At 43.0% G+C, this 15,453-nt stretch overlaps 1 protein-coding gene across 1 annotated transcript in view; it reads left to right on the top strand.

Annotated features, from left to right (window-relative positions):
* Nucleotides 1-15,453, top strand: part of SPAG1 (sperm associated antigen 1) — an 85,047-nt gene that overhangs the window by 59,543 nt on the left and 10,051 nt on the right. The window contains exons 11-15 of the mRNA XM_040260985.1: nt 25-190; nt 484-583; nt 6,595-6,747; nt 11,138-11,304; nt 14,916-15,048. Of these exons, the coding sequence (XP_040116919.1) occupies nt 25-190; nt 484-583; nt 6,595-6,747; nt 11,138-11,304; nt 14,916-15,048 (719 nt within the window). The remainder of the gene's footprint in view (nt 1-24; nt 191-483; nt 584-6,594; nt 6,748-11,137; nt 11,305-14,915; nt 15,049-15,453) is intronic.

The following is a 15,453-nucleotide window of genomic DNA, read 5'->3' as shown; positions in this document are numbered from 1 at the left end:
GGCGGCGGGCGGGGCGCCGGGGAGCCCGCGGCCGGCGCGTCCCCGGGACCCGACGCGCCCCCGCCCGTGCCCTCTGCCCCGATGGGCCCCGCCGCCCTGAAGAGCCAGGGCAACGAGCTCTTTCAGAATGGGCAGTTCTCCGAGGCGGCGCTCAAGTACTCGGCGGCGATCGCGCAGCTGGAGCCCGCAGGTGAGTGAGCTGCGCCCGGCGGTCTCCCCGGCCCCTTGCGAATGACGAGCGCCCGCTGCGTCCGTTCCCTTCCCGGGAACCGAGGGCAGGGCGGATGCGGCCGAACCTCGGGGCGCGCCGCGTGGGCAGCTGCCGGTCACGGGCTTGGCCTCCGGCCGGCGCGGGCACAGGCAGCTGCTCGTAGCCGTGTTAGCCGCGGATGTAGGACCGCGGTGCCGCGGGAGACCTCAGTCTTCTGCTGAACTGTGATTCCGCCAATGGATTGTAACCATTTAATTAAATGTGATTTTTAGGAAGTGGAAGTGCAGCCGATCTAAGTATCTTATATTCAAATAGAGCAGCATGCTACCTCAAAGACGGAAACTGCAGTGGCTGTATTCAGGATTGTAACAGGTAAACTGCCCGTTTTTCAGCTTTGTCAACAGATTATCATTTCAGTGGGATGAATGCAGTATTTAATACCCTTCTAAAGTTTCTGCGTAAATCTTATTTTTTAAGACATTGAAGGTGCGTTAATTGGTTAACACATAAAGCTCATACATCCTTTTACATATATGAAGACAGTTATAGAAGATGTTTGTGCAAACTTTTTTCATTTCTTAGCTACCACCTTAATCATAATCTTTCCACATCGATCCCAGAGTATTGGAGAAGCCTTCTGACCGGTGTCTCTGCCTCCTCCAATCCACTGTGGCATCAGGGTGACTTTTCCTGAAGCATTATTTTGTGCAGACTGTTTCAGCCTGGGTTCAGTTGCCCAGTATGCTGTTGCAGATCATTATACTCTCTGCTTCCCTGGGGGCTCAGGCGGCGAAGAATCTGCTCGCAATGCAGGAGACCTGGGTTGGATCCCTGAGTGGGGAAGATCCCCTGGAGAAGGGAAGAGCCACCCACTCCAGGATTCTTGCCTGGAGAATTCCAGGGACAGAGGATCCTGGCGGGCTACAGTCCATGGGTTCGTAAAGAGTCAGACACTACTGAGTGACTAATACCTTGTCACCACACTGCGCCCCGTGCCCCTCTCCCGCCCACGCCCCCCCCTCAGCTTTCTGCTCTCCTTTGGTCTGTATGTGTAATGCCCTCTGCACAGCTTTGCTTCAGGAATCTTTCCTCAGCTGCCCCCTCCTCTCCACTTTCCTTGTCACCTCAGACTTCGTGGTCTTCTGCATGGCTGTGACACTTGACTGTCACTCTCACACCTGTAGGCACTTATGTCACCCTCTGCAGAGGAATTCAAACTCTCTGAGGTCAGGAATTGTGTGTGCATCCCTCAAGCACAGTAGTCACCCATGGTACTCAACAAGTTACATACTGAGATGGATGAATATATTTACAGAAATAAAAAGTATCTTTAAAAAAATTTTTTAACCATTAAATATTAAGCCTGCTTGAGGAGCCCTTTGGAAAGAAGTTACTATTTATTGTTGTTCGGTCACTCAGTCATGTCCGACTCTTTGAGACCCCATGAACGCCAGGCTTTCCTGTCCTTCACTATCTCCCAGAGTCTGCTCAAACTCATGTCCATTGAGTCGATGATGTCATCCAATCATTTCGTCTTCTGTTGCCCCCTTCTCCTCTTGCCCTCAGTCTTTCCCAGCGTCAGGATCTTTTCCAGTGAGTTGGCTCTTTGCATCAGGTGGCTAAAGTATTAGAGCTTCAGCATCAGTCCTTCCAAGGGCCTCTCAAGAGTCTTCTCTAGCACCACAGTTTGAAAGCATCAATTCTTCAGCACTCAGCCTTCTTTATGATCCAACTGTCACATCCGTACATGACTACTGGAAAAACCATAGCTTTGACTATATGGACCTTTGTGGGCAAAGTGATGTCTCTGCTTTTTTAATACATTTTTTAGGTCTGGCATAGCTTTTCTTCCAAGGAGCAAGCATCTTTTAATTTCATGGCAATAGTCACCATCCGCAGTGATTTTGGAGCCCCCCAAAGTGAAATCTGTCACTGTTCCCATTTTTTCTCCTTCTGTTTGCCATGAAGTGATGAAGCCAGATGCCAGGATCTTACTTTTTTGACTGTTGAGTTTTAAGCCAGCTTTTTCACTCTCTCCTTCCATCTTCATCAAAAAGCTCTTTAGTTCCTCTTCGCTTTCTGCCATTAATATGTTACTGTTAGTGCATCTAAAAAGTAAGAAGCTGCATGTACTGGTGTAACCTTCACAATCTTCATTTACTCCTGTTGTCTGGTATAATTATTAGTATGACTCCCTTTCACTCTTAGAAGCCCTAGTTTGGACAGTGGCATACATGGACACCTTGATTATAAGTTGAACAATTTTTTTTTCATTGACAATATCAGTTTACATATGTGGGTAAAAACTTGCTGGTTATCTGTGCCTGCAGTTTAAAAAGAAAGTCGTGAGCTGCTTGTATTTTTTGCCAATTTTACATATTCAAATTTAAAATAAATTATATTTATATTTACTTTGGTCTGTCTCAACATCATCAACGGTTGTGCTAGCTCACAACGTTTTCAGGATTTGGGGAGTTGGTTGAAGTCAAGTTGGTAGTTCAAATCTGACATGATTGGAGTACTGCTAATACTATGAAAATTGGCAAATGCCACAAATCTGGGCCTTTTTCTCAGGAGAGCCAGCTGTTAAACGTTTGCCACCACCCATAACTAACAAGACCAAGTAGAGTTGCATAGTGTCAGGCACCTTGCGATTTGCAGCTGAGAACCTTTCAGTTCAAGTGTCTGTTGCCCAGTACATTACCCTTCAGACGTGTCTCAGGTCTTCCTTCAGTGAGTTCAGTACTCTGGTTAAAAAACAGTGGACTTACTTTATCCTTAAGTGAGATGGTGTAAGTGAGATATGGTGTAAGACATTTTCTTGCTAAAATGTGTTGTGTTTCAGGGGAGACCCAGGAGGAAGTCACAGAGGAGACTGTTGAGACTGGAGTGGAGTTTTGTCTTGAAGGAGAGTAGGAGATTGCCTGCCGGGGAGGGAGGAGGCAGAGGGGAGATGGGTGGTGGTTTAGGTGAAGGGTCCTTAGTGAAGGGCTGTGTTCTCGGCCAAGGAATCTGGCTCTGCTGGTCAGTACCGACCTTTCTAGAAACCGACCTACTTAGATGTTTTCTTTGATACCTGACATATGAGTCTCAGCATAAGGTGACTGGGTGATTGGGGTGATTTTACTCAAAAGCAATGATTCTCAAATTCATCTTAATGCCAGGGAAACCACGATTTGCCTTGGGGGACATGTTGAAGTATGGCTGTATTGAAAACCAGTTTTCTCTTCACCTCAAAAGAAAGCCTGTGTTTTAGTTTTTCAGTTAATTATCTTTGCTCCTTGGAGAGTTATTTGCACAGACTTTTATTACAAGTGGTAGCAGGTTTCAAACAGTGAAAAAGAAAAATTCCCTGGGAGCAAAATTTAAAATAAGGGAGAACCTATGAAATAACTTTCATAGATTTACTTGTGAAATAACTTTTTATGCATTTTTTGGGGGAAAAAGAGAGAACACTAGCACATCTTGACTGAACTTAGGCAAACATCAAGCAGATATTGAAAAGAAGCATTCAGCATAGTTGCTAGACATACAGTAATTGTTCCAGAAATGTTAGAGCTTTGAGGATGACAATGGTGACATGCCAGTCCCTGTCTGCACCAAGTACATGCACAGGAAAGCAAACGGAACTCCATCCTTTCAGGTTACAGAGGTTAACATGAATATTTTCCCCTAAGATTACTATGTTGTGCCCTATTTTTTCCCTAAATGACAAGATTAACTTGTTTTTCAGGAATTAAATCAAATATCAGTTAATTTGGCTTATTTTTAAAATAATAATTGAAGTGGCACTAGAAGTATTTAGTTTGCTCAAATTCACATCCTCTGCTATCCCCTTCTTCTACCTTCAGTGTTCCCCAACATCAGGGTCTTTTCCAATGTACCTCTTCGCATCTGGTGGCCAAAGTATTGCAGCTTCAGCATCAGTCCTTTCAGTGAATATTCAGGGTTGGTTTCCTTTAGGATTGACTGATTTGATCTCCTTGTGGTCCAAAGGACTCTTCAAGAGTCTTCTCCAGCACCACAATTCAAAAGCATCAATTCTTCACCACTCAGCCTTCTTTATGGTCCAACTTTCATGTTGGTACATGACTACTAGAAAAACCATATAACAATTCTCATAATTTTTTATCAGCTAAAAAATATCTTCACTGCTCCTAATCTGTCAGAGAACCTTTTTGAGTTATCTAAATACATCAAAACTCTTCCCTGGACTTTTCATTGAGAGTGTTTCGACAGACTCAAATGAATGTTGCCTAGTAATTCTGTTTCTGCTCATCTTTGCTTCTCTCTGATGGACTTGAAATTAGAAGGCTCTCTTAACTGTGTTAACTTGAATAGTTAAGCTCTTGTAAACTCTGATTTAAAAGTTCTCTGTGTGTTTATGAATAACTGCACTTTGCTTTTTTTCCTTTAGTGGAATTCCCATTCATAAGCTCACATTCATTTTCAGGATTGTGGTTAAAAAGAAAAATTTGCATTTACTCAGCTGGGAAGTGCTATAAATTAAATGCATCATCTCATTCAGCTTTAGATTCCATGCCTATCTCAGGTCCATCTTGTGGGTAAATAGCTCCTTGGGCATTGGAAGTCTTTGGTAAAATGGGGGTAGTCTTGTGTCTGTGACCTATATTTATAATTAGTGTTCATGTAGTTACTATCTCCTAAGCATTAAACTAAGGTAGATTTAAGACAGGGGTACAGGTGATAGATCCTGATACCCCAAAACGTGTTTTCTAGTGTTTGAGTGTTTTTAATAGACTTTTATTTTTAAAATAACTTTTACTGGTTACAAGAGTAACACATACCTATTATGGAAAAAAAGAATTTTAAATCCAGTACAATGCAAAAGAGATTGTTAAAATCATCCCCAATCCTAGTACCTAGGCAGAGCAAAAATGATTCTTTTTCAAAGAAATGATGCTAATTAGGTTTAATGACATTTCTGGAACAGAGTGAGTGGTATACAGCCCAGGAGCACACCCACATGTGCAGTCAAGTATCCATACAATGTGAAGAATTATTAAGGGCTCTCTCTGGGTGGCAGGTGACTGTGCCTTTCTTAATCTGTGGTGCTTTCATCTGTGCTTGTGGTGGCAAGAGTGTGGGTCCTGAAGGTTCACTTGGGAGGGCTTTGCTGAGTGCCTCCAGTGGCCCTCTGTGATCTAGGTGCTGGGATATAGTAATGATCAAGACCAGCAATGCCCTTGGTCTCCCGTGGCTTAAGTTCAGAAGATCAGGCATGTGGGCAGATTGCGCCCTCATCTGTGACCTGAACATATGAATATTTACCTTCCAGGCCTGTTGTGACATTAGATGTCATCTGCAGTGACTCACACCTGCAGGTGTTGTCAGGGCTTCCTCCTTCCAGATCACTGTAGACAGGGATAAACAGATCTACTGGGGAAGAAATCATGCTTTTCCTGAAGCAGGTCAAATGTCTGATATATGGAAACTGCTTGTGCGTAGAATCACCAGCAAACCTTTATCCCCACTGTAGACAGTCTGGTGCAGGTTCTTGTTAGTGGATCAGAGAGGAAGTAGGCTCTTCGTGGGATCTCTGCGTGGACTATTAATAAATGTTGGTATCGACCCATAATACTCCTTTACAGTTTCAACTGATTTTGTTAAAACTAAGAGAGTACAATAGTTTTCACTCAAATACCATCTTTTGATTGTATACTTTATTTCAGAGTATAGTGAAATGCATTAAGTTAGTGACGTAGCCTTAAGCAGTTACTTCAAACAAAACCAAGGAACATAACCTTGAAATATATCTCTAGTGATACTGGAAGTACTTCACAGAATAGAAAGTACACTAGAAAATTCATGACTTACAGAAATCATTGTATACTAACTTCCTCAATTTCCTCTGGTCTATTTTTGACCGGCAGCAAGTAAATCATAGTCAACTGTGTTAAGCTTTAGAGGGCTGATTTTCAAAAGGTATTGTAGGTTTTTGTGGTCCTATGCTAAGTGCCTTAGTAAGTACATAGTGCAAATAAAATTTTCCCTTGGATCTGTCAGTAACAAGAACCTGGTGCAAAGCCTACTCTGACCCGGTGCCATGCGGGCTCTGTTAGCCCATGGGGGTGGGGGGCGACCCTGGGAGGGCGGCTTGGAGGGGTAGGCAGTGCCTGCTGCCTGGGAGCTCAGTCTCACTGGGGGAAGAGCAAGTGCCAAAGGGGACTGGTTTAAAAGAAGGGAAATAACCACAGATTGATTGCTCTGGGTTTACCTTTCTGGTATGTTGCCAGGTCCCCAAGGTGAAATATCAGATATGCACGTATGTGAGAGTTCAGTCCTAACAGATATGTCGGGTTAGTATGAGTTAGGGAGTGATCTTCATAACAAATGACGTGTAATATTTCTGTCTCCTTTAGGGCCCTGGAACTTCATCCATTCTCTATCAAGCCTCTTCTTCGACGAGCAATGGCCTATGAAACTGTAGAGCAGTATCAGAAAGCTTACGTGGATTATAAAACAGTGTTGCAAATAGACTGTGGAATCCAGATAGCAAATGACAGTATTAACAGGTAACCTAATCAGAGGCCGCTGCCCGAGGGCAAGTTGTTTTCTAATGGAATGAGGTTTCTTCCCCTCCTTTCAGAACGAGGTCAAGGTGTGGACATGTTCTTCCTTAATGGCATTACGTGGATGCGTGCCTTTTTTCACCCCTTCAAAACCAAATGGTTCTCACTCTCTAACTTTCTAACTATCCCATGATATGTTTTGAGTCCTGGTCCACTTATTACTGTTCAGTGAATATTATATATGATATACACTTAATTTTAAAAACAGCACAGGATATGGCTCTTCTGTGCAACTCAAGATGTACAGAATTTGATTTTAGTATTTGTTAATATCTGTGGGGTTAGAAAGGTGTTTCCAGTGATGTCATACATCAGTACTGATTACAGGACGAGATCCGAAAACGTAGCAAAGCCTGCCGTGTTGAGTCTTCTCCAGGCGTTCATTGGCACCACATCTGTCAGTGGAAACCTTTTTTATTTTCTCCTCAGGACAGTGGGTGTTTCATGAGCCTGCTAGAAGTTTGTGTTACATGCCCTTTAGTAGACACTCATCTGGGATGGTGATGGCTTCCCTTGTGGCTCAGTAAAGAACCCGCCTGCAACGTGGGAGACCTGGGTTTGATCCCTGGGTGGGGAAGATGCCCTGGAGGAGGGCATGGCCACCCACTCCGGTATTCTTGCCTGGAGAATCCCATGGACAGAGGAGCCTGGCGGGCTACAGTTCATGGGGTCACAAAGAGTCAGACAGGACTGAGCGACTAAGCACAGCACAGGATGGTGAAATAGCACAGAATTTATATTGTGACCTGTTTACTCCTCAGGTGAGAACGGGAAAGTAAGAGCTTCCAGATTTCATAAACTGCTTCCACGTGAACTTTGAAAAGTTACTACTTGGCTATGTATGGCATTTTCTAATTCCATTTGTCCAAAGTATAATTTCTTTGAAGGATTTTTGTGTGTCACACTGTGCCTTGTGTTGACCTAGTGTAGCATGTCCCACACACCACACAAAGAGAGGAAGGGGGAAAATGACATAGGCTCTGTCTTTAAGCAAAGTAGAATGTAGCTAGAGGGGAAACAACTTAACGTAAGACACGTTATCCCCAAGCATGAACGTTAATTGACGAGTTGGGGGATCACAGAGGGGTCAGGCTGCCCTGGTCTGCAGCTTTGGAGAACAAGCACTGGAGGTGGTCAGTGAAGGGCACTGATTGACCATGGAGGGGACCTTGGACAAAGCTGAAGAAGATAAGAACTCGTGTCTTACAGTCCTGCCTTACCTCCCCACCTGGTCCCACTGCACTTTGGAGAAAACTGTTGGAAAGATCTGTGTGTTGAGTGGGCAGCTTTTCCCTGATGCTTCTTCTCCGTGGTTGCCAGGGACCCGCCTGTTGGGAAGCAAAGAAAAGATACTGGTTATTGGATCTAGAGTGGGACCTGATGGAACCCTGGGCATTCAGGGCATGGTCTCCATCCTGTAAAATCAGGAGTGTCCCTGGGAGCCCTCCAAGCCTTTTCTCCTGCTGCACAGCCGCCTGGTTGCACATCACTTGCTGCCTCCACATGGGCTCCTGAAGGCTCTTCTTCCCTGCTTTTGTCCAGCTAAGTCCCTTCTGCCCTTTAGGAGAGGACGTTGTCCCCTGACCCACCCATCTTCCCTGGCACACGTGCCCTTCAGGCTCCTCTCCCTCCAAGCTGTGCCTTCTTTCCATATTATCTCTTTTCATAAAGTTCTTTTAGATTCATTCCACTAAGAGTTCTGGGAAGTTAGGGTTTTGTTTTATCCAGCTGTGCTGTTGCGGTACCTTGGTACAGTAGGCATCCTCAGTAAAATTGTGTGGAGTGAATGCATTCTCCAGCAGACCCTGTGCTGTGGGTTTCTGCTATTAATTCGCCCATCCTCTGCCTGCGAGTCTCCGAGATGGTTGGGAAAGTAGGATCTTCTCCCAGGGTTAGAGGTTCTCGTGAAAAAAAGTGGACAGACACCTGAAGTGTCTGCCAGAGACAAGGTGTTTTAGGAACTCTGGTTCATAGTGATAGACTGAATGGGTCTAAAGGGAGAAATTTATGTCTGAGAGACTGGGATCATTCATATTTCTGAACCTTCTACATTTTTTACACTTAAAAAAAATTGAAGTAAAATTCACGTAACAACTGAATTTACTATTTTTAGGTGTACAATTTAGTGGCCTTTAGTACACTCACAGTATTGGACAGCCGCCACCTCTAATAGTTCAAAATACTTCATCCCACCCCCGCCAAAGGGAAACCCCCATTAAGGCCCTGATTTGCTTTCTGTCTCTGTGGATTTACTTATTCTGGAGAGTTCATGTAAATAGAAACAGTGTGTAGCTTTTGTGCCTGACTCACATAGCTTATGTTTTCAAGGTTGGTCCATGGTGTGGCATGTGTGATGATGTCATTTCTGTTTACGACTGAGTAATATTCCACTGTATGGATGTGTTGCACCCATTAATCTGTTGAAGGACATTTTGGCTGTTCCCACCATTGCCTGTTGTGAATAGTGCTGCTGTGAACATCGTGTGCAAGGTTTTGTTTGCATGCCTGTTTTCAGTTCCTTTTGGGGTATTCCTAGGCATGAATTGCTGGATCATATGGTAATTCTGTTTAGTTTTTTGAGAATTATATTGTAATTTTTAGATGTACTCAAGAAGGTGCTTTTACACAGACTGAATTTTAGGACTCATTCATTTTTTTAATGGAATGGTTATTGCTTATATATCATTTTATGAGAAGGTGAGGAGGCTTTGTCTGGTTTTGGCATATATATTTTCTGTAAAATATTCATTAAAAAATTTCACTATTCCTTTTCATGAACCCTATATTTATGCTTGCTTTTCCATCTAAACAGCTTTTTTTTTTTTGGGAAAAAAATTTAAACATCTATGCTTATTTTGTTTCTTCCATTAACCATATTCCTCTTTTCCTCTCCAGGAATCTCATATGTTACATTTCCCTGCATATACTTATTTACTCCCTGGCAACACATCATCTCTTTTAAGCTGCTTCTTCCTTCCTTTCTGCTGGTAATACACGTTTTGCTTGAAAATTCTTTTTTCTAAAGCGTCTTTTTCTTCTGCTATGGTGGGTGGTTATACATTATTTTTCAAAAAAAATATTTTGCACTGAAATATGAGATGTGGCTATCATAACCAAAGATCACTGTTGAAATTTAAGTTTATGAAACTATAGGGACAATGTATATATTATATTTGGCTCTATATAATTTTTTCACATAAAAAGTACTACTGAGTTAACTAATTTGAATGCATTCTACTAATTACCAGTGACTTTCTCAGTATTGGGGAGCACCTTTTTTTAAAACCAGATTTATCCCAGACATAATTTAGTTTTGTTTTAAAATCTAAGTATGATACTTTGTATGTTTAAAATGATGGGAAAGTGATAATCAGGGGTGGTGATCTGAATATTATTTATAGCCATTAGCAAATGTCATTATTACAAGGGTCTTTGTAGTAGACTCCATTATCGAATTCTTTCATCTTTATGCATATGAAAACACAATGAGTAGATCGTTTTAGAGATGAAAAAATGCAAGGTAAGAGTATCTTAACCATATGTTAATGTTTCAAAAAGAAGCACTATTCCATTTGACAGCCACTCCTCATCAGTTTTGGGCTTCCCAAGTGGCTGAGTGGTAAAGAATCCTGCCAGTGCAGGAGACACAGATTCGATTCCTGGATTGGGAAGATTCCCTGGAGAAGGGAATGGCAACCCACTCTTGCCTGGGAAATCTCATGGACAGAGGAGCCTGGTGGGCTACAGTCCATGGGGTTGCAAAGAGTCAGACATGACTGAGCAACTAAGCACACACATGTACACACCCTCATCAGTTTTAGCAGCCAGTCCTGTATACCTATTTTTAGTATACAGTTTGGGTATAGAAGTTCTAAAGTACTTCTGTTAAAGTCTCAAGAGTAATAATCACTTTAGCAATTATATGAAATGTTATGTGGGGCACATTTTTTCTAGGACTTCCTAAATTTTAGGTTTATACTTTACTGTTTTAAAAAATTAAAATTTTATTGCATATACATTTAAAAATTTCTTAAACCAATTAGAAGTGTCTTCATTTTTCTTTTGATACAAAAAAGATCTAAAGTTACATACTTTGGAACAACTTTTAAAAGTCCTTTCAAAGACAGTTTATGTGGACAGCATATAGCTCAAGTTGGCATGTTTTCTACAGGAAAGTATACAAATGCATGTTGTTGTTTAGTCGCCAAGTCGTGTCCAACTCTCTGTGACCCTGTGAGCTGTGTAGCATTTCTAAGTTTTACCTTGATGTGACCTTCAGTGATATAAAAAAGCAAACTGCATGATCAACAGAGGAAACTGATTTTCTTTTTAGGATAACAAAGATTTTGATTGCTCTGGATGGCCCAAACTGGCGGGAGAAGCTGCCACCCATTCCTGCTGTGCCCACCTCCGCACAAGTGCGGGCTTGGCGGCCTGCGGCAGAGACGCCCCCAGACCAAGTGGGAAATTCCTGTTGCCATCCCCAGCCAGGCATGCCAGGTAGGGGAAGCCTGCACTCATTTCTTCTGAGGGTTACTGTGAGCTGTGCGTATTATTTTCTCAGTAGAGCGGGAGAATAATTGCGTGATATCAGGCGTCAGACCTGGGTTTAAGTTCAAGACCCTGCTCTCCCTCTGTCTAACTGCAGAGTCTTAAGGAGTTGCTGCCCACGTCCAGTGTCTTCATGTATATGAAAGGGGGAGATGTGAGTAACTGTCTCACGGAGTTATGCTCAGGAATAAGTGGAGATATGCATACAGCATACTCAGCATACTCAGTGTTGCCTGTGTAAGCGTACAGTAACCTCTTCATAGAGTTGGACTGTAAAGAAAGCTGAGCGCCAAAGAATTGATGCTTTTGAACTGTGGTGTTGGGGAAGACTCTTGAGAGTCCCTTGGACTGCAAGGAGATCCAACCAGCCCATCTTAAAGGAGATCAGTCCTGGGTGTTCATTGGAAGGACTGATGTTGAAGCTGAAACTCCAATACTTTGGCCACCTGATGCAAAGAAATGACTTATTGGAAAAGACTCTGATGCTGGGAAAGATTGAAGGCAGGAGCAGAAGGGGAAAACAGAGGATGAGATGGTTGGATGGCATCACCGACTCAGTGGACATGAGTTTGAGTCAGCTCCGAAAGTTGGTGATGGACAGGGAGGCTTGGCATGCTGCAGCCCATGGGGTCACAAAGAGTTGGACACAACTGAGTGACTGAACTGAACTTACTGAACCTCTTCATAAAGGTTGTTATTGTTTAATCGCTCAGTTGTTTCTGACTCTTTGCAACCCCATGGACTACAGCTCTGGCTCCTCTGTCCATGGGATTTCCCAGGTGAGAATACTGGAGTGGGTTGCCACTTCTTGCTCCAGGGGATCTTCCCGATCCAAGCATTGAACCTGCATCTCCTGCATTGCAGGCGAGTTCTTTACCACTGGGCCACCAGGGCCGCTCCTAATAAAGGTTGAGTCAGCATTATTATTAATAATAAGAAAAAGAATTAAGTAGCCATGTAGTTCTCATCATAGCATGAATGTGGTGGCAAGGCTAGTGTAATGAAATTGATGTCTTTGAAAGAATAAAGCCTTATAACATGTATCTTAGCAGTACCTCCTTCTCCCTTTCATCATAGCTGTTCAGGTCCACAACTGCATCCCCACAGTGCCCGCCTCAGCACCTTGTGTAGGGTGTGTAGTCAGTGTGACTTCACGCTTGCCTTCTGCCTGAAAGCCAGCTGAGGCTGTTTCTACTGCCTGCTTAGGGATCCATGTGTGTCTTTGTTGGGCTTCATCTTGCAAAGCCCCTTAGGTTCCTGAACTGGCATGTCCCGAAGGCTGGTATTAGACCCTCACTCTTTTCCTTGCCTAGAAAGAAGAGGCAGGGAACTTCTTCCAAGGCTTTTAAATGGGCAGCAGTCCTGGGGAAAGTGTGGAGATCTCTAGTTTCTAGAGTCTGTAATCGGTGGGGACTGGTACAAAGTATTTGGTCAGTAAAGGGTAGCTCTTCATTATTAATAACGTGCAAAAACTAACCATGCTGTAGATATGTGCTAGCAAGTCATGAGCACAAGAATAATCAGTTCTTTCTGTTCATATTTATTAGTGAGACTGGATTCCACATTCCTAAAAACAGTGTGGGAAGAAAAGCTTGAGGAAACATTTTCAGCAAATTAGAGGGAAAAAATCCTCTGTAATAATCTGTTTTAGAGTTTATATAGATGCCAAGATTTATGGCGAGTGTCATTTGGCTGCATAGTGTGAGATCTTTTGAAACATGAAACATTAGGCAGAAATATTCTGTGATTTGAAATAAAGGGATGAAAAATTAATATCCTTGCCATTTGTGCAGAGGGACAAATAAGGTTATCAATTATATTCTGAGTTTATACTATAAATTCAGTGCATCTATCAGGATCTTTAGATCACAGAATTTAAAGATATATTTTAAAATTTAAGTTATGGATTTTCTTTTTATATCTACTCTATAAAGTTAATACACAGATTTAAAACTTTAAATTTTAATATTTTGTGTATGGTAGACAACCGTGGTTGCAAGTCACAGAAAATCTGTTGACTTACAACTGTAAGGAGATAGTTTTGGCTCAAAGTAACTGAAAGGACCTGGGCAGGCTCCAAAATCAGGTACAATTTGTCAGGGCTCAGGGTATGGCCAGAAATAGAGAACTGTAACAGTTTTAGCCTTAATGACTGCACAGATCAGTGTCCAAAGAGAGAGAGAGACCCTACTGCTTTTGGTGGTATTAATTTAAGAATGAAGAAATACATTGCCCTAAAGACCTAGCTTTTTTTTTTTAGCCTGTTGTTCTGTAGGCTAAAGGACTTCCCTGGTGGCTCAGATGGTAAATTGTCTGCCTGCAATGCAGGAGACCTGTGTTCGATCCCTGGGTCAGGAAGATCCCTGGAGAAGGCAATGGCAACCCACTCTAGAATCCTTGCCTGGAGAATCCCATGGACAGAGGAGCCTGGTAGGCTACAGTCCACGGGGTCACAAAGAGTCAGACATGACTGAGCTACTCCACTTTCTATAGGCTAAACTGTCTTGGTATTTATTCTAATGAGTCATATGCTCATTCCTGAGCCACTCCCTGTGATGAAGAAATGCCTTAATTGGCTTAGACCCAAGTTCTGATTGATGGGGTCAGCTTCCCCTGGACATGTGGGCTGAGTAGGAGAGGAGTAAGAGCTGCGTGAATATCGAGGTACCCTTAGGAAGAAGGGAATGGATCCTGAGTGGAGGGTCATGCTCACGGCAAGATAATAGGCAACAGTAATAGCTGGGACTCTCTGATTGCCAGTAACAGAAAACCCAACCATGAATGTCTTAAGCAGAAAAGGTTGTTTATTGGCTCCCCTCTTGTGGGAAAGTCCACAGGTAGGATAGCTGCCCGGGCAGCTGGATTCAGGGCTAGGAGGTTATGCTTGAGCTCTCTGTCTTAGCATCTCTTTTGCTCTGTTGACCCCATTCTCAAACAGATTCTCCCCTTGTATTGCACAATGACAAAATAGCCCCTCCTTTTATCCTCATGTTCCACAGGGGAAAGCAAGAATTACCTTCGCAAAACCTGCCATAGAAATCTTATTGTCACTCATTGGCTCTCATAGGTCCTTCCCTGACCAAGTAGCCAACTGTGGCCAAGGGAATATAATGTGCTGGTTAGTAAAGCACAGATTATTACCCCAAAAGATAGGGCTGGGGTGGGCTTTGCTTTGCTGAAACCACGGGAGCAGAGAGGGGAGGAGGTGTGGTTTTTCCAAGGAAACTTGGGACTGTTGGAAGAGGTCTAATTGAGGCTTTAATGGGTTTGTTCGTTCATTTTTCACAACACAGTTACCATTTCCAGCAGAGAGAAGGCATACCAATATGGATAAAATGATACAATCGCTTGTATTCTATTTTCTAATTTGAAAAAACTGTGTCGTCATTGTGTAATCAAATTTTTACTTATAGCCAATTTGTCTTTTTAATTCATATACAAAATCATGTTCCATTTAGACTTCAGCTCTGTGTGGTTTGTGGGCACTTAGTTTACAGTATACTTAAAGTTTTGTAGAGGTGCTTGTATGAGTGATTCCACTTTTTCTGTGTGTCCCATAGATGAAAAAGTGTTTAAAACCCTTAAAGAAGAAGGAAAGCAATGTGTAAAAGACAAAAACTATAAAGATGCCCTTAGTAAATACAGTGAATGCTTGAAGATTAACAACAAGGAATGTGCCATTTATACAAACAGGCAAGTTCTCTGCCACTTGCTCTATTTCTTATGTTGATATTTTTGATGAAAAAATTATAGACTGATTAATTGCCAGCTTTTCCCCATGACTGAGAATTTGGTATATACTGTAAATTGCTTTAAGTGAGTATTCTTTTTTTTAAAAAAAGAAGAGAGGCCATAGGAGAGATTGAAAGCCTGAGGTATCTTGGTGTCTTGTTGCTGGGAGGGCTGACACAGGCTGTGTTAGGGTTCCTGCTCAGACATTGCTAGCTGGGCTGGTGCTGCCCCTCCCTCCCTGGTGTGAGGCTTCCCTGCCCCTCCCTCCCTGGTGTGAGGCCTCCCTGCTCCTCCCTCCCTGGTGTGAGGCCTCCCTGCCCCTCCCTCCCTGGTGTGAGGCCTCCCTGCCCCTCCCTCCCTGGTGTG

Source organism: Oryx dammah, unplaced genomic scaffold, assembly GCF_014754425.2.
Source record: "Oryx dammah isolate SB20612 unplaced genomic scaffold, SCBI_Odam_1.1 HiC_scaffold_19, whole genome shotgun sequence".
NCBI classification, from domain to species: domain Eukaryota; kingdom Metazoa; phylum Chordata; class Mammalia; order Artiodactyla; family Bovidae; genus Oryx; species Oryx dammah.
This window is presented reverse-complemented; position numbering and strand designations above follow the sequence as displayed.